Raw genomic sequence first — 24,875 nt, forward strand, 5'->3', positions numbered from 1 at the left:
CAAATCAAATCATCTTTATTTATAAATGGCTTTCTTCTGGCGACTCGACCATGCAGCCAATTTTTCTTCAAGTGCCTCCTTATTGTGCATCTTGAAACAGCCACACCACAATTTTTCAGAGAGTCCTGTATTTCAGCTGAAGTTATTTGTGGATAAAAAATAAAACAAAAGCTTCTCATTAATTACTTGCAATATGCTAATGTAGGAATTACAATAGCCAATATAGTACAAGACCTAACAAAAAAGGTACAATCAAGTTAGAAACCTAACAGAAAAGAAAATAGTACCGGGTAGGTAAATTGTGTAAATAAATAGTAATATTTTACAAAAAGTTACGAAATTTTTAAACTTTCTGTCACCTGACGCATGGAATATTGATGCATATCACTGTAAAAATAACAGTCTTTTTTTGTTAAAAGGATTCAACAGAAAAATGTATCCTAACCTTTACATCTGACCAAGGCAGCTAAGAATTAATTTGTTATTTCACTAGTCCTAATTAGGCAAATGAGGACTATACGAGCCGTTTTATTTTTGACAAACTTGCAGTTTGTTTAGGTTCCTTTCACTTGTACAGTATTTGAATAATCAACAAAAGGCTTCACAACTCCCTCAGGAATACGTTTTGCTCATGACTTTATTATTGCCATACTGCTGCTCATATTCAACAATGTTTGATTGATATGACTAATCCCATTTAACATATTGTCAGCATTGACACCAAGTAGCTTTACATGTATATCAGTAACCTGTTCAATGACTGAACCTCCAACAGTCAAATTTAGCACAGGTGATTTTTTTTAATATATTGTAACACCATACATTTACTCTACATTAATCACCGTTTTCACCCATCCATTCATTTTCTACCGCTTCCTATTTTCATTAATCCAATTATTTAATCAGCTTCCATTTAGCATTTAAAATATTCAACAACGTTTTGTGCAGACAAGTAAATAGTGGAATCATCAGATTAAGAGTAATGATGGAATTCTCTAAAACAAAAAGCAAATCATTTGTAAAAATAAACGTGGCCCAAGGCAATGCTCTTGCAGCACATACAGTTACGGTGCCATCTACTGTACAGAGTAGTAACGACAAGCTACACATTCACAGGCAGTCCCATTATAGTGTGTTTATGAGCAAGTGTGAACTGGTAATGGCAAATTTAATTTTGCTGATCCAAATTGTCTGTAAAAAAAAAAAAAAAAAAACACAATGTCTTAATAATGGTGTGGGAAACACTGCTGCAAATGTTAGATAACATTTGTAACAGCATAAGCACGCAAAACTAATTTTGCACAAGCACTGGTAAAGAAATCTTTTAACTTGAGGCAAACGTGCGTGTGCGTGTGCGTGTGTGTGTGTGTGTGTGTGTGTCTGTGTCTGGGTCTGGGTCTGTGTTTGTGTGTGTGAAAATTGTCAGCAAAGAAACCTTTTAACTTGAGGCAAACGTGTGTGTGTGTGTGTGTGTGTGTGTGTGTGTGTGTGTGTGTGTGTGTGTGTGTGTGTGTGTGTGTGTGTGTGTGTGTGTGTGTGTGTGTGTGTGTGTGTGTGTGTGTGTGTGTGAAAATTGTCAGCTCGTCTGCTTAACATGCAGCGAGCTGGCCCCCTCGATTTGTGTTTGTCTGCAGCGCTGTAATTATAAGGGGAGGATGAGCAAAGTCCCAGTAAAGCTAAGCAGTACCGCAACATGATCTTCTCCTACTCGCTGTGTTTGATTCAAAAACCCACTTTGTCATTCACATATAGTTCAAAGTACAGAAATATGAATATTTTAGTAATTATGTATATCATTTTTAGTGTACACTGTATATAACTCATGGTCTTTCGGCACACTAATAAGAATCATTCAGTTTACTTTCATTATAGATTAATCCATCCTTTCATCCATCCATCTTCTTCCGCTTATCCGAGGTCGGGTCGCGGGGGCAGCAGCCTAAGCAGGGAAGCCCAGACTTCACTCTCCCCAGCCACTTCGTCCAGCTCTTTCCGGGGGATCCCGAGGCGTTCCCAGACCAGCCAGGAGACATAGTCTTCCCAACGTGTCCTGGGTCTTCCCTGTGGCCTCCTACCGGTCGGACGTGCCCTAAACACCTCCCTAGGGAGACTTTCGGGTGGCAACCTGACCAGATGCCCGAACCATCTCATCTGGCTCCTCTCGATGTGGAGGAGCAGCGGCTTTACTTTGAGTTCCTCCCGGATGACAGAGCTTCTCACCCTATCTCTAAGGGAGAGCCCCGCCACCCGGCGGAGGAAACTCATTTCGGCCGCTAGTACCCGTGATCTTGTCCTTTCGGTCATAACCCAAAGCTCATGACCATAGGTGAGGATGGGAACGTAGATCGACCGGTAAATTGAGAGCTTTGCCTTCCGGCTCAGCTCCTTCTTCACCACAATGGATCGATACAGCGTCCGCATTACTGAAGAGGCCGCACCAATCCTTCTGTCGATCTCACGATCCACTCTTCCCTCACTCGTGAACAAGACTCCGAGGTACTTGAACTCCTCCACTTGGGGCAAGATCTCCTCCCCAACCCGGAGATGGCACTTCACACTATTCCGGGCGAGAACCATGGACTCGGACTTGGAGGTGCTGATTCTCATGTCAGTCGCTTCACACTCAGCTGCGAACCGATCCAGTGAGAGCTGAAGATCCTGGCCAGATGAAACCATCAGAACCACATCATCTGCAAAAAGCAGAGACCTAATCCCGCAGCCACCAAACCAGATCCAGCCACCAAACCAGATCCCCTCAATGCCTTGACTGCGCCTAGAAATTCTGTCCATAAAAGTTATGAACAGAATCGGTGACTAAGGGCAGCCAGACACTGATCATACAGGGAGCGGACCGCTACAATCAGACAGTCCGATACCCCATACTCCCTGAGCAGTCCCCACAGGACTTCCCGAGGGACACGGTCGAATGCATTCTCCAAGTCCACAAAGCACATGTAGACTGGTTGGGCAAACTCCCATGCACCTTCAAGGACCCTGCCGAGAGTATAGAGCTGGTCCACAGTCCACACGACCAGGACGAAAACCACACTGTTCCTCCTGAATCCGAGGTTTGACTATCCGGCGTAGCCTCCTCTCCAGTACACCTGAATAGATAGTGTTATCCCACGATAGTTAGAACACACCCTCCGGTTCCCCTTCTTAAAGAGAGGAACCACCACGCCGGTCTGCCAATCCAGAGGTACCGCCCCCGATGTCCACGCGATGCTGCAGAGTCTTGTCAACCAAGACAGGCCCACAGCATCCAGAGCCTTAAGGAACTCCGGGCGGATCTCATCTACCCCCTGGGCCTTGCGACCGAGGAGCTTTTTAACTACCTCGGCAACCTCAGCCCCAGAAATAGGAGAGCCCACCACAGATTCCCCAGGCACTGCTTCCTCATAGGGAAGACGTGTTGGTGGGATTGAGGAGGTCTTCGAAGTATTCCCTCCACCGATCCACAATATCCGCAGTCGAGGTCAGCAGAACACCATCCTCACCATACACGGTGTGGATAGTGCACTGCTTCCCCTTCCTGAGGCGGCGGATAGTGGTCCAGAATCGCTTCGAAGTCGTCTGGAAGTCGTTTTCCATTGCTTCCCCGAAGTTTTTGCCTCCTCGACCACTGAAGCCGCACACCGCTTGGCCTGTCGGTACCTGTCCTCTGCCTCAGGAGTCCTATGAGCCAAAAGAACACGATAGGACTCCTTCTTCAGCTTGACGGCATCCCTCACCGCCGGTGTCCACCAACGGGTTCTAGGATTACCGCCACGACAGGCACCAACTACCTTGCGGCCACAGCTCCAATCAGCCGCCTTGACAATAGAGGTGCGGAACATGGTCCACTCGGATTCAATGTCCAGTACCTCCCTCGTGACATGTTCAAAGTTCTTCCGGAGGTGGGAATTGAAACTCTCTCTGACAGGAGACTCTGCCAGACGTTCCCAGCAAACCCTCACAATGCGTTTGAGCCTGCCAGGTCTGTCCGGCATCCTCCCCCACCATCGCAGCCAACTCACCACCAGGTGGTGATCGGTAGAAAGCTCCGCCCCTCTCTTCACCCGAGTGTCCAAAACATGAGGCCGCAAATCCGATGACACAACTACAAAGTCGATCATGGAACTGCGGCCTAGGGTGTCTTGGTGCCAAGTGCACATATGGACACCCTTATGTTTGAACTTGGTGTTTGTTATGGACAATCTGTGACGGGCACAAAAGTCCAATAACAAAACACCACTCGGGTTCAGATCCGGGCGGACATTCTTCCCAATCACGCCTCTCCAGGTTTCACTGTCGTTGCCAACATGAGAGTTGAAGTCCCCCAGTAGAACGAGGGAATCACCCGGGGGAGCACTCTCAAGTACTCCCTCGAGTGAATCCAAAAAGGGTGGGTATTCTGAGCTGCTGTGTGGCGCGTAAGAGTATAGATGAATGTAGTGAATATTTCACTCTAATTCACTAATAATGTACAGTAGCTGCTAACAAACCCTTCTTTCCGATTAAAAATACAGTGGAACTTGCTTAAATCGGTCCCACTAATAGCGACAACTTGTCTAAGTCGACCAACTCTTCAAGTCATGGTCCACCATGTTCATATTTTTTACCAAAAAGTGATCCTTTTAAAGGGGAACTGTACTTTTTTGGAATTGCACCTATTGTTCACAATCATTATGAGAGACAAGACAAAAGTTTTTTTGGTTTTTTTGCATTCTAACATGTAAAAATCTGCTCGTTCTTGGTGGATAGCAATGCAGCTAATGGGAGCAATCAATGGACCTCTAAATCACTTTAAAATTGCATTCAAAAACCGTCATCAATACTTAATTTACGTTCCGTAACCTGTATAATAACCAAGCTGTAGCGACATTGTTATTGTGAGAGCGGACACTGAGGAACTATTTTTCTAGCTAGTTGTAACACATCGCCGTGCTTTGATATTAGCCGTAAAAGCTAACTACGGCGAGAGATAAGCTAGCTTCTTTCTATGACAACACGAAATGCGTTTTGAGTTTGTAATGCACAACACAATACGATAAGACACCAATCTGTACTGACTGAAAAATATGAACAATCATATAACAATATCTGTAAAGTATTAGCTCACATTTCATGTTTTGTTTGTACACAGCTAGCTATACAGCATATACTGTCTATCATGATACATGCATGACGTGCTGCGTGTATCATGATCAATATTAAGTGTGACTCACTCGATGGACAGTTGTCTCTTTCATACAGCTGGCGGGGGACGTTTTTTTCTGGTTTATTTGGGGTAAGCACGCCATTTATGTCGAAATAGCTAGTCTCCAAATTCCACATTTGCAGCTTCGTGTCACAACTCTCTCGGCTTTAGTCTGCTCCAACGTCTCACTCTTCTTTCGTGCTCGCTTCTAGAAGCAGCACTTCATCCTCTGTTCATTAAGCTTCAAAAAGATAATGTTGTGAATCCTCATTTGTCTAAAAATAGTTGTCTTTGTTGTTTGTTACCAAGTCTGCCATGATTAGAACACACAGAAGCATTTTGTTTCCAGAAGTAGGAACACAAGTTGTTGCTGTAAGTCGAAAGTGCGCTGCTATGGAAACGGAAATTATTGCACGGAAGAAGTCTGTCCCAGAAATTACTAAAATGATAAAAATACAGTAAATATTGAACATATTACATATTGTTATGAACGTGTCTGTTACTACATTATAGACTTGCAGTGTATATACAAAACAAGGGTTTTGAAGTTGTTTTAGAGGGCTTTGAAGGCTGCAACGGTGACTCCCATCAGCCGCATCTTCCAAGCGTTTATCATCTTTAAAATCCTAATAAAAAGTGCGTCCTGTGTTCTTGCCTCTCATTATGATTGTGAATGATAGGTAAATTCCCAAAAAAGTGCAGTTCCCTTTCAAGTGGACTTTGACATACATGGTCAACCTGTACGTGGACATGTGTTGTAGTGTTGTTAACTTCAAAACAACATACTATCTCGATCCCACAGCTTTTCTGCCTCCTTGTTGTGGCTTCCTTTGGAGGAAATTGTTTCAACACCGCAGTGGGGTAAATGTTCATTTTTAAAAATAGTTCAATAATGTCTGACTGTTTGTACAAACCCCGTTTCCATATGAGTTGGGAAATTGTGTTAGATGTAAATATAAACGGAATACAATGATTTGCAAATCATTTTCAACCCATTTTCAGTTGAATATGCTACAAAGACAACATATTTGTTGTTCAAACTGATAAACATTTTTTTGTTGTTAAAAAAAATTAACTTTAGAATTTGATGCCAGCAACGCGTGACAAAGAAGTTGGGAAAGGTGGCAATAAATACTGATAAAGTTGAGGAATGCTCATCAAACATTTATTTGGAACATCCCACAGGTGAACATGCAAATTGGGAACACGTGGGTGCCATGATTGGGTATAAAAGTAGATTCCATAAAATGCTCAGTCATTCACAAACAAGGATGGGGTGAGGGTCACCACTTTGTCAACAAATGCGTGAGCAAATTGTTGAACAGTTTAAGAAAAACCTTTCTCAACCAGCTATTGCAAGGAATTTAGGGATTTCACCATCTACGGTCCGTAATATCATCAAAGGGTTCAGAGAATCTGGAGAAATCACTGCACGTAAGCAGCTAAGCCAGTGACATTCGATCCCTCAGGCTGTACTGCATCAACAAGCGACATCAGTGTGTAAAGGATATCACCATATGGGCTCATGAACACTTCAGAAACCCACTGTCAGTAACTACAGTTGGTCGCTACATCTGTAAGTGCAAGTTAAAACTCTCCTATGCAAGGCGAAAACCGTTTATCAACAACACCCAGAAACGCCGTCGGCTTCGCTGGGCCTGAGCTCATCTAAGATGGACTGATACAAAGTGGAAAAGTGTTCTGTGGTCTGAAGAGTCCACATTTCAAATTATTTTTGGAAACTGTGGACGTCGTGTCCTCCGGACCAAAGAGAAAAAGAACCATCCGGATTGTTATAGGCGCAAAGTTGAAAAGCCAGCATCTGTGATGGTATGGGGGTGTATTCGTGCCCAAGACATGGGTACCTTACACACCTGTGAAGGCACCATTAATGTTGAAAGGTACACACAGGTTTTGGAGCAACATATGTTGCCATCCAAGCAACGTTACCATGGACGCCCCTGCTTACTTCAGCAAGACAATGCCAAGCCACGTGTTACATCAACGTGGCTTCATAGTAAAAGAGTGCGGGTACTAGACTGGCCTGCCTGTAATCCAGACCTGTCTCCCATTGAAAATGTGTGGCGCATTACGAAGCCTAAAATACCACAACGGAGACCCCCGGACTGTTGAACAACTTAAGCTGTACATCAAGCAAAAATGGGAAAGAATTCCACCTGAGAAGCTTAAAAAATGTGTCTCCTCAGTTCCAAAATGTTTACTGAGTGTTGTTAAAAGGAAAGGCCATGTAACACAGTGGTGAACATGCCCTTTCCCAACTACTTTGGCACGTGTTGCAGCCATGAAATTCTAAGTTAATTATTATTTGCAAAAAATAAATAAAGTTTATGTGTTTGAACATCAAATATGTTGTCTTTGTAGTGCATTCAATTGAATATGGGTTGAAAAGGATTTGCAAATCATTGTATTCCGTTTATATTTACATCTAACACAATTTCCCAACTCATATGGAAACGGGGTTTGTAATACCATTAATCTGATTGGTGATTGGTTGAGCTCGAAGACAACAGGGAAAAGGGAGGGGCAATTGGTAGGTGTGTGTAAAGTAGGGATGGACAATTAACCACATTTTAATTTCGATTTCGAATATGGCTTCTCAAGATTATGAAAGTATAATAATTAAAAAGAAAAAAGATTAATGGGCTGCACAAGGTGCATGCAAATTCCGGCGGTTGTGACGGTGAAACAGATGAATGACTGAAAAAAAGAGCATATATACTTGAAGTCTGGGATGTCCCCATGGTTGCTTTTTTTTTTTTTGAAACAGCACTAGTATGCCTAATCAATAATCACTAAACGCAACAAAAAAAAGTAAGGCCTTTGATTTCCATAGTCTCATAACCGCGGGGGGATCCGCTGATAAACGCAGAATATCAGGAAAATTGACATAAATGTATGTGAAATGTTATTATTGTGAGAAGAAACATTTGTCTGGGAAAATAATGTGTCCGATAGCGCTCATTTATCCCTGACTCACTCAGTCACCCGGTGCTGAACTTAACAATGTCGAGACTGTCACTTGAAACAGCAACTAAACTACGAAGCTAAAGCTAAGAAGAACAATCCGTACACCCACAACACATCTCATCTGCTTGCGTTGTTGTGAACGACATCATCCATGTAAGATCAATGTACAAACAGGACAACAGTCGCAGCTTCAGAGGCGCTCTTTTTTAACAGCCTCTCGTCAGTCTCCTTTTTACCCGTCAAACTGGAAACAACAGCACAACCCACTTCTCCTCTTCACAATAATATTGCTGTGCACCACGTCCGGTCTGACTGCGCTAACAAAATAAAGGTTTCAAAAAGTACCTTACACAAGCATAATGTACTCAAAGCCCTTATCGATACATTTACACAATTATTATATATATATATATATATATATATATATATATATATATATATATATATATATATATATATTCATTTATAATATATGTATATATATATATATATATATATATATATATATATATGTATATATATATATATTCATTTATAATATATATATATATATATATATATATATATATATATATATATATATATATATATATATATATATATATATATATATATAATTATTATTATGCTTTAACCTAAAATACTGGTCAATATTGTCCAAATATGTATTGCACTAATAAATGTGAGGAGATTTGCATTTATTTAACAAACATTTATTACATTTTATTTTACACAAAATGCACACACTCTATGGTGATCAAATAAGTGTAAAAGGTTAAAAAAAAGAAGAAGAAAAAAAAAAAAAAGTAAAACAATTCAAGCAGAAAACTGAATGTTATTGTTTTTTATAATATTGCTATTGTTATTTAAATGTATTGCTATAGTTATCATTTCACTTGTTGTGGTTTATTGTTACTAATTTATATCCATTTTTATTTTAACTATATTTAAAGTTGAGTTTTGGTGTTAGAATATATAGTCATGTTTTCAAATCAATGAATAATCTTGTAATTGATTGTGATTACAATATCAATAAAAAATAATGGTGATTATTATTTTTGCCATAATCGTCCAGCTTTACTGTAGCGTGTGACAAACATCTGCTTCTTGAGTGTGCGACCCCTGCAGTAAAATACTAACTACATTCTAAAAAAGAAACATCGCAGAAAGAAATAGAGGGTTTCATTATCCATGGACAACCTATTGTTCCTGTACAATTCCGAAAAACCACACATTTTAAAAGTTTATGAACTGTGTTTTGCTTTGTGGCTCCAGACTATTTTTCCTGAGTGTAAGCAAAGGCAAAATGTCTCTGTTGATAAAAAAATTAAATAAAAAACTTAACATTTGACCTGGTTTGGTCACATCGCATTAAAATGTAATTCCCTGTTCAGTGCAAAGTAAGCTTCAAAATAAAAGCATGGCAGTATAAAGCTATACAACCAAATTCTCTGCTACACTCTGTCAGAGATGAGTATAGAATAGTAGTCCTGTCAAATGATATTTTTTTTAAATCAAGTTAATCCCATTGGGTTGAGTTTTTTCTTGCCCTAATGTGCGATCTGAGCCGAGGATGCACATTTGAATTTGGATTATTCATGATTATTCATGATTATTTCATAATTTTAATTCACTTAAAAAAGACCCCAATATTTGGAAAACAAAACCAATTTGTTGTCAGAATCTTATCCATGAAATTTTTTAAAAATGTTTTACCTCAATGCACATCATTCATTTGCTCAAAACTTGCAGTAAAACACCAACAGGAAAGTGAAATTTAACAGCAAGCACACCAGTCGAGCAGCCATTTTTGTTTTATTCTGCTCTCTCATCTTTTAATGATCACTGACCGTGTAACTACCCGTGCCACCTTTTAGGTAACAGCTGCGGTTTAAGTAAATGAGAATGTACAGTCAAAATAAATAGTGTAGTTAATGTGTTTATACAATATTTTTGTGATTAATCACATATGTTAACTTGTTAATTTTGACAGTCCTGATAAAAACACAATAATTGTCATGATGGGGACGGCGTGGCGCAGTTGGGAGAGTGGCCGTGCCAGCAATCTGAGGGTTACTGGTTCACTCCCCACCTTCTACCATCCTAGTCACGTCTGTTGTGTCCTTGAGCAAGACACTTCACCCTTGCTCCTGATGGGTCCTGGTTAGCGCCTTGCATGGCAGCTCCCGCCATCAGTGTGTGAATGTGTGTGTGAATGGGTGAATGTGGAAATAGTGTCAAAGCGCTTTGAGTTCCTTAAAAAAGGTAGAAAAGCGCTATACAAGTACTGGATAACCCATTTACCATTTTACCATGATCCGTGTCCCGGATCATGTTTTGTTATTTTCTGTTAGTTTTGGACTCCCTTAGTTCCTGTTTGTGCACCTCTAGGTTTGTTTTAGTTTCCATGGGGATTAATTGGGTTCCCATGCCTCTGGTTAGTGGTTGGCACGCTCACCTGCTGTCGATCACTAATCAAAGAGCTATTTATTCACCTTTCTCGCCACGCTCAGTCTGGCTTCATTGTTTGGTGAATGCAACAGTTACGTTAGTATTTCTTTTCTCCTAGTTTATGCTTCCTGTGTTAAGTGGTAACCTTAGCTTCCCGTGCGATCGGCACGTTTTCCTTTTGCTTGTTTTCTGTTTTTGGTATGTGTTTGATTTACGAGGATTAAATCGTGTTCCTACCTGCACGCCTTGTCCGGAGTGGTCCGTCTGCATCCCGAGGGAACGAACCCCGCAGTAAGATGCGACCCATTCGTAAGAATAGTTTTGATAAAACACGGAGGAAAATCATGTCAACAAACTGCTGCAGGCACAAAAATCCTGATCGCCAATTCGGCCAAAGTCCCAAGTAACTGTTCAAGCTATGGTTAGCTATATAGACAGTTATAATAAAATGACACACATCAACGTGTCAGAAAAAGAGTAGAAAGAAGCAGATCTAATTTTATGATTAAAGATAAATGAATATCTAATAGGAGTAAAACATTGACAGAAACCTTATATAACGAATGAATACAGATGTTGAAATAAATAATTTATCATTTATTGTCAAATATAATGTTACAGCCGAGTAGTAAAACTGCTGTTAATATTGGATAATATTTACAAAGGAGGTTGTGGTGTGAGATAATCCTACAAGTCATCCAGAAAGAATATCAAAGATCATAGAAAATAATCATTGCAATGTGTTGCTATGGCAAGCAGCTATATTTCCTTATCTGACTTCCGCAGGCACTCCAGGTGGCGCTGACCAGTCACCAAGGGGAGGTAGACTACCTGACATCTACTGTGGAGCAGGTCTTCCAGAAAGCTCCACCTGATATTTGCCAGAAGTAAGAGCCAGTGTGGATTCTGATACATGCTTGTCGTAGGGCAACTCTATTCAGGGTATGTGGAACAAAATGAAAAGAGCACTGTTATTGGTACTTGTGTAGGTATCGCACTGAGATGGACACCATCATGTCACGCTGGAGGCGACTCAGCACCACTCTGACGGACAATGCAAAGACCATTAAGGAGCTCATGGCTAAACTCATGCAGTTTGAGGTGAGCCTCGACCACACAGCCAATTACTTCTGAAATGTATTTAAAAGTTGCAATTTAATTCCCAGAAATATCAAAAATCATAACACTGGCTACTTTACTTCAGAGTACCATGGCAAATACCTGCCTGTGATTATTCTCATCCAGCTCATTTTGTATCCTCTGTCGTTTTTGCACCAGATTAGAGCAAAATCATCCTTGTCTGGGCATGTTCTCTCTAAATACCTTAGATACAGCACCAGACCCTTGAATCAGAGCTGTCCTATCTAAGTCACTGAGCAAGAACTGAGGAAGCCTGCTCAAATGAGAGGCCAAATGTCTTCTAAGACAATCTCTTGTAATTGAGCTACTGTGTCAAACAATTTCCCAGTTTGTCTAAGTCTAATCTGAACAGTCCAGTTGTGGTCGATTCAATGTCCTGAGCATTACAGATACCCTTAGATCAGTGGTTCTTAACCTGGGTTCGATCGAACCCAAGGGGTTCGGTGAGTCGGCCTCAGGGGTTCGGCGGAGGTCAAAACACACCCGACTCATCGTGTAAATAAAAACTTCTCCTTATCGGCGTATTACGGATACGGCAACAGCTGAAGTCACACTGATTTGCAGGTGTGTAATTTGTTCAGAGTTTATGCACTGTGTTGGTTTTGTTCTTTGAACAAGGTGATGTTCATGCACGGTTCATTTTGTGCACCATTATAAAAACATGGTAACACTTTAATATGGTGATCATATTCACCATTAATTATTTGCTTATTAACATGCAAATTAGTAACACATTGGCTCTTAACTAGTCATTATTAAGTACTTATTAATGACTTATTCGGCATAGCCTTATTATAACCCTAACCCTGGCCCTAACCCTATAACCCTAACCCTAACCAAATAACTCTAAATTAAGTCTTTGTTACTTAGAATATGTTCCCCATATTAAAGTGTTACCAACAACATATAACTTTGTCTTGAATTTGAAAAAAAACAAACATTTTATTTTTAACTAAAGAAGGGTTCGGTGAATGCGCATATGAAACTGGTGGGGTTCGGTACCTCCAACAAGGTTAAGAACCACTGCCTTAGATTGATAACCTGCGGCTAACTTTCTTTCAGGCATTCATCATATTTTCTAAAAAAAAAAAAAACTAAACTTCATACAGGAGGATCAGAGCCACACTGAAACATTTTAGTATTGGGGTCGGATATTCAGGAATAATTTAGACAAAAAAGCAAATTCAACAAAAATGTTTTTTGAAATAGCAAGTTGTCATCTACAATTATATTTGCTTTAAATGTTTTGGATATATTGCTGTGGTTATTTAATTTTGGAATTGTTGTGTAAGTGGGAACTTACAGTATGAAACTTAATGAAATGAAACACCAACAATTCCTTAATACCATTTATGTCTAGCACACTGAATGAAAGAAGGGAAAGATCACTACGCTGCTTAGTTATCACTGTCCATTTCATAGAAGCAGATGTTCAAAGATACCACCTTTATCCTTCAACTAATATTGATTTCTACGCTTCTTGAACATTCTACCATGTCTAACTTTACTTCACTTTCCCTTTCATTTTCTTTGACACAAGGCCATTATAAGAGTCTGATCCAGGGAGACAAAGTGAAGAAAAAAATAAGTTAAAAACAAAGAGAACAAAAGTGACGTTTTCCTTCCTCAGTGTGATCTCTTGTATGTATTCTTCCGCCACACGCAGAAAGTAGTTTTCTATTTCTTTTTGAAGAATATAAATATTTTATGGGAGTGCGTCCTACCAAAAAACGACTTAAAGCGAGGGCTGCCTGTATGTCATGTAATTGTTGACCAGTACAGGGTGCACCCCACCTCACACCAAAAGTTTGAATGTGCTTAAGTAACCTGTTCGTGTTAGAACTGATAACAATTCAGGTAAAGCAAGGCAGGAGAATACTTTTATTGTGACGACCCGACAATCTATCAGCAGTGACATGACTCATCTATTTAGAATGACGTGAAGACGCTGAAGAAGTGGATGGCGGACGTGGACATCTTCCTGAATGAGGAATGGCCAGCGCTTGGAGACTCGGAAGCGCTTGAGAAGCAACTGGAACAATGCACGGTGAGCCCGACTCCTGCGCCTCATCCTGACCGACTCAAACTCTGCAAAATATTTATTGTCTAGGCCCTGGTGAACGACATCCACACCATCCAGCCCAGCGTCAACGGAATCAACGAAGTGGGCCTGCAGCTAAAGAAGGAGGCGGAGCCACCTTTTGCCATACACATTCAGAAGGAACTGGATGAACTGAACGCCCAATGGGAGAACGTTTGCAAACAGGTGGGTACAACAAGCCTTCACGAGGCCAACATCTGCGAGGCATCATTTGTTCCACGTATGATGTCTCCATAAAGGCTTATGCTAAGAAGTCAGCTCTGAAAGGCGGCCTGGATAAGACCATGGCTCTGAGGAAGGAAATGCAGGAGATGCAAGAGTGGATAAACCAGGCTGAGGAAGACTACTTGGAGAGAGATTTCACTTACAAGACACCTGAAGAGCTACGCAAAGCAGTGGAGGAACTTAAGGTATGTGACAGTACACATTTTCACTTTAGGACAAAGACCAACCCGATTTGCTTACTAAAGTCTTTTAAGGGTGTACCATTCAATCCATGCTTAGGCCCATTTTTCTGGCATGTTTGGCAAATTTAGCGCTTAACTTCAGTGCACGTTTCGACCCCTGGCGCGATTGGAAGAGGAGGTGAACCAGGCCACGGTAATGCATGCACGCAATCTAGCCAAGTCATGGATCAGTTGTAATACCAGTTATTAATGATAACATTAGAGACGTTAAAAGGACTTCTCAAGATAATGCACAAAGTCATGAGCCTGCATGAGAGCTAAGTCCACTGTAATGTGATCCCTCCTTTACGCTTACATTTGGGGTGCACGTGGATTGGGCTGATAATTGACACAAGCCATATCTGCATCAGCATGCACACACACAGCATAGCCAACTCTAATGTGATCGCTCCTTAACAGTTATATTTGGACTGCACACATGCACGCGCAGAGCTTAGCCAACTGTTTTGCAATCACTCCTCCACAGTTAAATTTCACAAATGTTCACAATGGAAAGCAATACATATACTTGAAATTAATCCACACAAATAATGAAATTGTGGTGATCACAATAGGTATATAAATAGAAAGGGATATTCACTAAGAGGATAGTATTTTCGGTTTTGGGTTAAAGGGGTCAAGAAAATCACTAGACTAGACTTAGACTTCCTTTTTATTGTCATTCAAATTTGAACTTTACAGTACAGATAAGAACGAAATGTAATTTCATTAGTTCATGGTAGTGCAAGATAAAAAAGCAATAAGGTGCATATATAAATAAATAAATAGGTTACTGTACAGATAAATATATTGCACTTTTTCACATGCGTCCACGTTTATGGATGTATGTTATATTGTCTTTTTTTTTCCAGCGAGTTAATCCATTTTGGGGGGAGTTGAGGGGATTTTTATGATGCGTTCAAGAGTCTTACGGCCTGAGGGAAGAAGCTGTTACAGAACCTGGAGGTTCTGCTTCGGAGGCTGCGGAACCTCTTTTTAGAGTCCAGCAGTGAAAACAGTCCTTGGTGGGGGTGGGAGGAGTCTTTGCAGATTTTCTGAGCCCTGGTCAGGCAGCGGCTTTTTGCGATCTCCTGGATAGGAGGAAGAGGAGTCCTGATGATCTTTTCTGCCATCCTCACCACTCTCTGGAGAGACTTCCAGTCTGAGGTACTGCAGGCTCCAGTCCAGACAGAGATGCTGTTGGTCAGCAGGCTCTCTATAGTGCCTCTGTAGAATGTGCTGAGAATGGGGGGAGGGAGCTGTGCTCTTTTCATCCCACGCAAAAAGTGCATGCGCTGCTGAGCTCTTTTTACAAGAGCTCCGGTGTGTAGGGACCAGGTTATATTGTCAGTTATCTGCACCCCCAGGAACTTGGTGCTGCTTCCCATCTCCACCGCTGTGCCGTTGATGTAGAGTGGAGCGTGGCTGGACTGGTGCATCCTGAAGTCAACGATGATCTCCTTGGTCTTGTCGACACTAGACGAGCTGTTGAGCTGTTCCTGTTGTAACTGTCTAAGTGCAAAGTAGAGGATTGATGCACTGTATCTTCGGCTCCTGCCTCATCAATCGTACACCTCCACATTGGTGATCCCGAACGGGAGCGATGTCAAACGACAACAACAGGGACAATGCAGCTGGACCCGCGCTTATATAGGCGCTATATACTGTATGTGCAGCGAAAATTCAAATTGCCAGACTTTTGTCAGAACCATCCACACCCTTGGTTCCAGCATATTAAAGCGCAGTTGCACCTGAGAGGAATTACGCAAGATGTGACAAAATACTTCCATGTTGTGGCCACGCTGGATGCATCTACAACGACCAGAGTAATGACGCTGTTGGAGTACCACGCACTCAAAGTTTTTCTTTTAAGGCTGACCGCTTGATCGAAAAGGCAGACCGCTTGCTGTCCCCTGAATGGCCTCAGCGATAGCAGACCTTCTGAGTTAATGGAATGAGTGCTTGCTAGGCTCGGCAGACCCCTCGTTCCTGTTTGTACACATCTTCCTACGTCAGCTACTGGGACCGGTGCACACCACGCGAGCCAGCTGTCCCCTCTCTTCGACCAAAAGATTACCGAGCTGTGTCTATGAAGGCAGACAGGATTTTTCACACTAACCGGCAGCAGTTCGTCCATGCGCTGCTTCCCTACCAGGGCGCCCCGGCCCCAACACCAAAGAACACTGACGTCATGGCAGCTGGGGTGGTGCTACCATTTTGTCAGGTGTGGAGCTATAGCCAAGCAATGTCGCAAACCATACACATTTGTGGTGCAGGGAAACACCATGACCGGCGTTCATTAGCAGCTGTGAGCGCTGGCCGGGACTGTAAGCTGTTGTTTGTCACAGATGCCCTGTCTGGCAGGCGGCTGTTGGTCGATTCAGGTGCACAGCGCAGCATTCGATGGCTGAGGCACACGGACCGCCAATGGATGCCACGAAAGGCACACCCATATGCACCTACGGGACTTGGTATGCGGTAGTGTGTTTTGGTGGATGACGTTTTGGATGGGATTTTGTTATGGCTGTGGTCTAAGCCGATCCTGGGGGCCGACGTCCTCTGTGCATTTAGACTGTTGGTGGGTGAACAATTTCTCGTCTCATCGAGGCCCTCTCTTTTGCTTTTTACCCATGTAAGCTCAGATGGGGGGGCACGGAGGGTACTTTGAGTGGCAAGGGCACCTGTCGCTGACGACCCGTATCAAAATTTGCTTGCCGAGTTTCCAGAATTCACCACACCTACTTTTTCATCATCAGTGGTCAAGCATGGTGTGGAGTATTTCATTACCACAGTAGGCTCACCAGTCTACGCCTCCACTCAGCCAAGCTGGCAATCGCTAGAGAGGAATTTACCACCATTGAAAGTCTAGGCATTATGCATCTTTCCATCAGCCCGTGGGTGAAATTGTTGTTAATCTTGGTGAATTCTGAGGGGGCCTGTGTGGTAATCACTCCTTCATTCCGCACTCCATCCAGCTGAATAATCACTCGCCATACAGCAATAGATGATATCTATCTATTACCTGACCGCTTCTATTTTAGCTACCTCTCTTTTGTTTATAATGTATATTTTCTGCTGGCTCTACTCTCTATTTTATGCTGCCCTTTTTTTTGCTACAGCTGTTACATATACTGTAATATTGTACATGGGTACAATTGGGATTTGTTATACAAACCCCGTTTTCATATGAGTTGGGAAATTGTGTTAGATGTAAATATAAACGGAATACAATGATTTGCAAATCATTTTCAACCCATATTCAGTTGAATATGCTACAAAGACAACATATTTGATGTTCAAACTGATAAACTTTTTTTTTTTGCAAATAATCATTAGCTTTAGAATTTGATGCCAGCAACACGTGACAAAGAAGTTGGGAAAGGTGGCAATAAATACTGATAAAGTTGAGTAATGCTCATCAAACACTTATTTGGAACATCCCACAGGCAAATTGGGAACAGGTGGGTGCCATGATTGGGTATAAAAGTAGATTCCATGAAATGCTCAAGGATGGGGCGAGGTTCACCACTTTATCAACAAATGCCTGAGCAAATTTCTCAACCAGCTATTGCAAGGAATTTAGGGATTTCACCATCTACGGTCCGTAATATCATTAAAGGGTTCAGAGAATCTGGAGAAATCACTGCACGTAAGCAGCTAAGCCTGTGACCTTCGATCCCTCAGGCTGTACTGCATCAACAAGCGACATCAGTGTGTAAAGGATATCACCACATGGGCTCAGGAACACTTCAGAAACCCACTGTCAGTAACTACAGTTGGTCGCTACATCTGTAAGTGCAAGTTAAAACTCTCCTATGCAAGGCGAAAACCGTTTATCAACAACACCCAGAAACGCCGTCGGCTTCGCTGGGCCTGAGCTCATCTAAGATGGACTGATACAAAGTGGAAAAGTGTTCTGTGGTCTGACGAGTCCACATTTCTAAATTGTTTTTGTAAACTGTGGACGTCGTGTCCTCCGGACCAAAGAGGAAAAGAACCATCCGGATTTTTATAGGCGCAAAGTTGAAAAGCCAGCATCTGTGATGATATGGGGGTGTATTAGTGCCCAAGACATGGGTAAATTACACATCTGTGAAGGCGCCATTAATGCTGAAAGGTACATACAGGTTTTGGAGCAACATATGTTGCCATCCAACCAACGTTACCATGGACGCCCCTGCTTATTTCAGCAAGACAATGCCAAGCCACGTGTTACATCAACGTGGCTTCATAGTAAAAAAGTGCGGGTACTAGAATATCCTGCCTGTAGTCCAGACCTGTCTCCCATTGAAAATGTGTGGCGCATTATGAAGCCTAACATACCACAACGAAGACCCCCGGACTGTTGAACAACTTAAGCTGTACATCAAGCAAGAATGGGAAAGAATTCCACCTGAGAAGCTTCAAATGTGTGTCTTCTAAGTTCCCAAACATTTACTGAGTGTTGTTAAAAGGAAAGGCCATGTAACACAGTGGTGAACATGCCCTTTCCCAACTACTTTGGCACGTGTTGCAGCCATGAAATTCAAAGTTAATTATTATTTGCAAAAAAAATTAAAGTTTATGAGTTTGAACATCAAATATCTTGTCTTTGTAGTGCATTCAATTGAATATGGGTTGAAAATGATTTGCAAATCATTGCATTCCGTTTATATTTACATCTAACACAATTTCCCAACTCATATGGAAACGGGGTTTGTATATTTTATATATTATATAAACATATAATATAATCATATCAGTATATATTATATACCGTACATATAATATGTAAATATTACATAAATGTTATATTTTATATTGCTACTTTGGTAAATGTTTTGTCTACTTTATACATTTTGTTTTCGCCCTCTTTTTGTGCCCTTGTGTGCATTATCCTTTCCATCCTTATCCTTTCCATCCTTTGTAACTGAGCTAAGTCTAATAGTTATATATATATATAAATAGATATTTACCAAGAGGATGGTATTTCCGGTTCAGGGTTAAAGGGGACAAGAAAGTCACTAGTCGAGCCGTTGAGCTGTTCGTGTTGTAACTGTCTAAGTGTTAAGTAAAGGATTGATGCTCTTTATCTTCGGCTCCTGCCTCATCAATCATTCACCTCCACAACATGTCATTTAATTAGTTGTTTCAGAGAACAGGGATACATTATAAATGTGACCATATAGAGACAGAAATGACATGCCGTCACGTAAATAAAATATTATCTAGTTAGTTTAATACAATAACAATGTATTGACATGTTCTCGACTAAATGTATCCTTAGGTATGGAGTTTTTCTACAGTATGATTGATATTTGTGATATGGAGCTGTGGAGGAGGGATTGCAATACAGTCAGTTAACTATATAGTATGCTGTGCGGACGCGAGTTTGTGTGTCTGTCAGTCATTGTCAGCCAAATCCCTGCATACACCTGTGTATGCACGCACACACACACACTCACATTCTACACGTGCAAGTGTGTACCTCAGCTGTAATTGTTGAGGCGCTATCGCCTTACAATCGACCAGATTGTGAATGAGTACCCAAAGTTGCACTCTACAGCTTAGTCAAGCGTGATTTGTTGGTTGGTGCATCTTTCTCTTAGTCCCTCTGTTAAACTCACATTTTCCTCCACACTGTGTGCATTCTTACTTTGACCTAAAGTGTCTTTGCGTTTTTCAGAGGGCTCAGGAAGAGGTTCACTCCAAAGAGCTCAAGGTGAAACTTCTGACTGACAGCGTGAATAGTTTTATCGCCAAGGCCCCTCCCACGGCACATGACGCCCTGCGTTCAGAGCTGGATGTGCTGAAGGCTAACTACCAGCGCCTGTGCAGCCGCCTGGATGGAAAATGCAAAACTTTGGAGGTAACCTTTTATTATCTTGCCAAAGTGAGGCAAGATATGTCTGCAACATTTTCACTTTCTACTCAAACATATTTGCATAATTCTGTATACATGCATACCTGATTCATTAACTATTTAATACAATTACCGTATTTTCCGGACCATAGGGCGCACAGGATTATAAGGTGCACTTCCGATGAGCGAGTCTAGTCAATACTCGTATGTTGAAGCACAGTACAATCCATCAAGCGGTGCGGCTTCATAGCTTACCAAAATCGTACTAAAAGATTTTGATGGATTTTTGAGCGCTGTGTGTAATGTTCTATATTTTGAATGGAACATATAAAATGTTGGTGTTGTTTATTTGAGCAGTCCACACGTATCTCTTATGTATGACTGCCATCTACTGGTCACACTTATCATTTCAATATGTACCAAATAAAATAGCATAGTATAGCAGCATAGTATCGTTTTGAATTCCTTAGAACCGCAAACTTTATTAGTACCGATATAGCGTACAATCCTAGCAATTGCCGTTATGTCTTATGCTGTAAAACAGTGTTTTTCAACCTTTTTTGAGCCAAGGCACATTTTTTTCATGAAAAAAATACGGAGGCACACCACCAGCAGAAAGGTTAAAAAATTAAACTCCACCAGGTTGTCGTGCCTTATTTTGAGTTTGTTGTTGTTTCCTGTGTGTATTGCTTTAGTTCCTGTCTTGCGCTGTTATTTTGGTGACCCTTCCTGTTTTGTTGGCGCGCTATTGCCCGCCCCTGCTTTGTTTTTGCAATCAAGACTATTTAAGTTGTGCGTACGCTATCCTTCTTTGAGGGGACATTGTTGATTGTCATGTCATGTACGGGATGTGCTTTGTGGACGCCGTCTTTGCTCCACACGCTGTAAGTTTTTGCTGTCGTCCAGCATTCTGTTTTTGTTGACTTTGTAGCAAGTTCAGTTTTACTTTTGTTTTACATAGCCATCCCTATGCTTCAGTGTCTTTTCCTAGCGGGACTTGCCTTTTGTTGATTTTTGGTTTAAGCGTTACATACCTTTTTACCTGCACGCTGTCTCCCGCTGTGCTCTGCCTATTGGGATCACGACAAACCATCCTCGACGCGTTCCGACTTCAACAAAGCAATGAACTACCTGCTGCCACCTACTGATATGGAGTATTACATGGTTACCCTGCCAAGCTCTACACAGCACAGGCACTAGACAACGGCACATTATTATGATTATTGATTTGCAAAAAATATTCTTTGGACCAATTAGGTGAAGTTGCATAATTTCCCACGGCACACCAGGCAATATATCACGTGTGCCGCGGCACAGTGTTTGAAAATCACTGCTGTAAAAGACTAAATTTTAGAAAAAAAAACTGTAAAAATCATTTTTTGAGGTGGTGTGTCACAGCGTTTTTAGCACACACACAATCAAAATAAGTGCTCTGATAATACTGATAAATACTGTAATTGCGCACCTTTGAATAAGGGTGTCCATTGTCCATTTGTGGCCGGCAGCTAATTTTTTAACGGCACAATTATGAGCATTTAGAAATAAGCATGCTCGCTTTTTTGCTAATTTGGCAGGTTTACACCTCAGCGTCAAATATTTTTTTTACTTGACGAATGATACCTGTTAGCACGTTAGTATGCTAGCTGTTTTTAGCAAATTTTGTAGGTGTACACCTCAGTCATATTTTGGTACTTCATGCACGCTAACGTGCGCACACTGGCATTTTTAACACATTCTTCAAGTCCACACCTCAGAGTAATACATTTTGGTACTTGATGCATGTTACAGATAGCATTCTAGCATGCTTACATTAGCATTATGTTTTGTTTTTTTTAGCTCAAAGTGATATTTTTTGGTATTTCACTAATGCTAACTTTAAGCATGCTAATTTTAACATAGTACTGTTAGCATGTTATCTTTTTTAGCTCATTTTGTTTAATTGTTTGGTTTCTTGACTATCTGGCCAGCAGGCTAACTGTTAGCATTTCAGTTTGGCTTCGGCTCTTAAGCATTCAAAAAAATGTTGTAATAAAATGTGAAAACTACCAAAATGGCACCCACATCTTTTGATTTGTAAGTCCGTAGCTCTTAGTGTAAAAGGTTTAGGCATGTTTAGAAGACATGAAACACCAGGAGTGTAACAGTATAGCTTAAGCACAGTCCGATACGTACTACAGTTTTAAGGTTATAATCACATTTTTAATTTAGGCACAGTAAGTGAACAAAATGCAAAACATAAAACTGCTTAACTTTTGGGTAAATAGCTTTAAGATTTGTGAAAGCTATATACAAGCCATACAGGTATGTTAGAACTAGATTAGAAAATAGCAGCTTCAAAATGGTCTTGTTGGATGAATCACCCGATTGTTTAAAAGAGAATTGCAGCTCTGGATCACCTAGTTTGACGGTCTGTAATAATGGCGGACCACCCACAGCATCTCTCATTTTGTGTTAATGGAGTTCACAAACGTTCTCATTCCACTTGGGGGTCGGGAAAATTCCACCTGTCTCAGTTGTACTGGCAATATAGTAAATATTTTGTTCTTTACTAGAAAAGGCAACTTCTGGAGAAAGAGCTGAAATTGAGCCGAACTACTATATGGAAAATGTGGAATTACAGGAAAAGTGGAATTTATAGATGTGGAAAATTGTTTGTGTTAATGTTTTCATGCAGAAATGTTTTACTGGGTTAGGAAACTGGGGGAAAATGAAATCCTTACAAATGGGGATTTTTTTAGGCTGCAAAATCTGGAATTCTGGAAAAACTGAGAAATTTGTTACTGTCGACAACAAGTTGAACATTTCAAGGTTGGAATAGTAGTTGAAAAATTTAGAAGTATTGAGAATTCTTAAGATTACAGGGAATTTATGTCAGAGGAAAATGTGAAATTTTGAGAAAAGGGGATTTCTTTTTTAGAATGCTGATAGTGCAAATGTGTTTTTGGAATGTTAATAGCCTGAATGTTTTAATCATTTACGGTTTGATATGGTTGAGGAAAGTGGAAGTACGAAGAATGACTAAGATTAGAGTGCATTTATTCTGGGAAAATGCGGAATTACAGGAAATGCCGTAATTTCGGGGCTTGTGAAAATTGATAACCTGAATTAGCTAAAGGTTTTAATTTGGGAACTATTTGAATCGTTTGAGAAATGTGGCAGGGGTAACCGTTCCCAAGGTCAAATTAGAATTAATAATAAAAGGAGTGGTAAAGGAATTGTGGGACTCCATAATTTTCGGTAGATGGAATACTGTTATTCCGAATGAACTGAATGTTTTTATCCAAACAAATATAGAAATTTAGTCCATTCATTTTTAGTGAAAATTTTGTCACATATTTTTTTGGAATGAGTAAAAAACTAGCCTTCATGTCCCAAATGATCCAAACATTTTTATGTTGGAGCTGTTTGAACCGTGATGGCAGAGAACAAATAGAAGTATTCTGGTGTACAATAACCTTATTGTTGGTATTCTGGTGCACATTGTTATTCATTAATAAAGCAATGATCATGAAACAGCATCAATTAATAGAATAGAATAGCAAAAATAGAAAACATACGATCAGTGTTGGGACTAACGCGTTACAGCGTTAGTTTCGGCGGTAACTAGTAATCTAGCGCGTCATTTTTTATATTCAGTAACTCAGTTACCGTTACTACATGATGCGTTACTGTGTTATTTTACGTTACTTTTTATGTAGTATAAAGTGTGTTTTATCGGAGCGCTGCTGTGTCATCGTTCTGATTCTTCTTGTGTCACAAGCCGGAGAAGAGAGACACGCGCTCTGTGTGTGTGTGAGTGTGAGTGTGGGGAGGAGAGGGAGGGGGGGCGTGTCTGATCATGGCGGAGCCAGAAGTCGAGTTTGCTAACATGGAGATATTTTCACTACTTTTCTTTTGTCGAGCACAAAAAAAATAACATTTTAGGTAAATGTAAATTGTGCTTTGGATCAAAGATCCCATCTTACTGCCCAAAACAGCAATTCAAATCTGCTGAAACAAGCTACATAAGCAACATGCTTCGACGAAGCTAGTAAAGAGAGATAGAGACTCTAATGACACTTCACCTCCACCACCACCACTTAAGGATTAACTCTGCCTCTGCTCATCATTCAGCACTGAAGGTACACACACTCTGTCAATCAATGTTCCCTCTAATTGTTCATGTGTGAGCAAACGCAAAAACTCCCTGAGCATTGAGTGGAGCCCATGTGAGCAACATCACACGTGCACACTGTGGCTACACCAGCAGCACACCTGTCCCACACCTGACTAAATAACAAGTTCAATCTCTATCCATCCATCCATTTTCTACCGCTTGTTCCTTTCGGGGTCGCTGGAGCCTATCTCAGCTGCATTCGGGCGGAATGCTGGGTACACCCTGGACAAGTCCCCACCCATCGCAGGGCCAACACAGATAGACAGACAACATTCTCTTATTATTATAATCAAATGACAGCAGTCATTTCCATTTCTAATATAAGTGTTTAGGCCCACTTACAATGACAATAACAAAAAATATTGTTTTTCATGAACTGTGTACTTGTATTGTTTGTCTGGGTGGAGGTCCTGCTTTGGAAATAGTTTGTACCCCTTTCAGACTTTGCATTTAGTTCCCATTAAAACATTCACATGTTGCACATTGAGATGTAAGCAGGGGATCATGTGTACATTCCTGCAACTTCCTGTTTGTAAAAAATATATTTTATTAGTATGTATTTAATATACTAA

General features: G+C 40.9%; 1 protein-coding gene across 1 annotated transcript in view; it reads left to right on the forward strand.

The window, feature by feature from the left end:
* dmd (dystrophin) overlaps window positions 1-24,875 on the forward strand; it is a 586,555-nt gene that overhangs the window by 301,703 nt on the left and 259,977 nt on the right. The window contains exons 27-32 of the mRNA XM_061978041.1: window positions 11,405-11,505; window positions 11,608-11,719; window positions 13,692-13,805; window positions 13,869-14,024; window positions 14,099-14,269; window positions 19,971-20,153. Coding sequence (XP_061834025.1) covers window positions 11,405-11,505; window positions 11,608-11,719; window positions 13,692-13,805; window positions 13,869-14,024; window positions 14,099-14,269; window positions 19,971-20,153 — 837 coding nt within the window. The remainder of the gene's footprint in view (window positions 1-11,404; window positions 11,506-11,607; window positions 11,720-13,691; window positions 13,806-13,868; window positions 14,025-14,098; window positions 14,270-19,970; window positions 20,154-24,875) is intronic.

Source organism: Nerophis lumbriciformis, linkage group LG01 (genome assembly GCF_033978685.3).
Source record: "Nerophis lumbriciformis linkage group LG01, RoL_Nlum_v2.1, whole genome shotgun sequence".
NCBI classification, from domain to species: Eukaryota; Metazoa; Chordata; class Actinopteri; order Syngnathiformes; family Syngnathidae; genus Nerophis; species Nerophis lumbriciformis.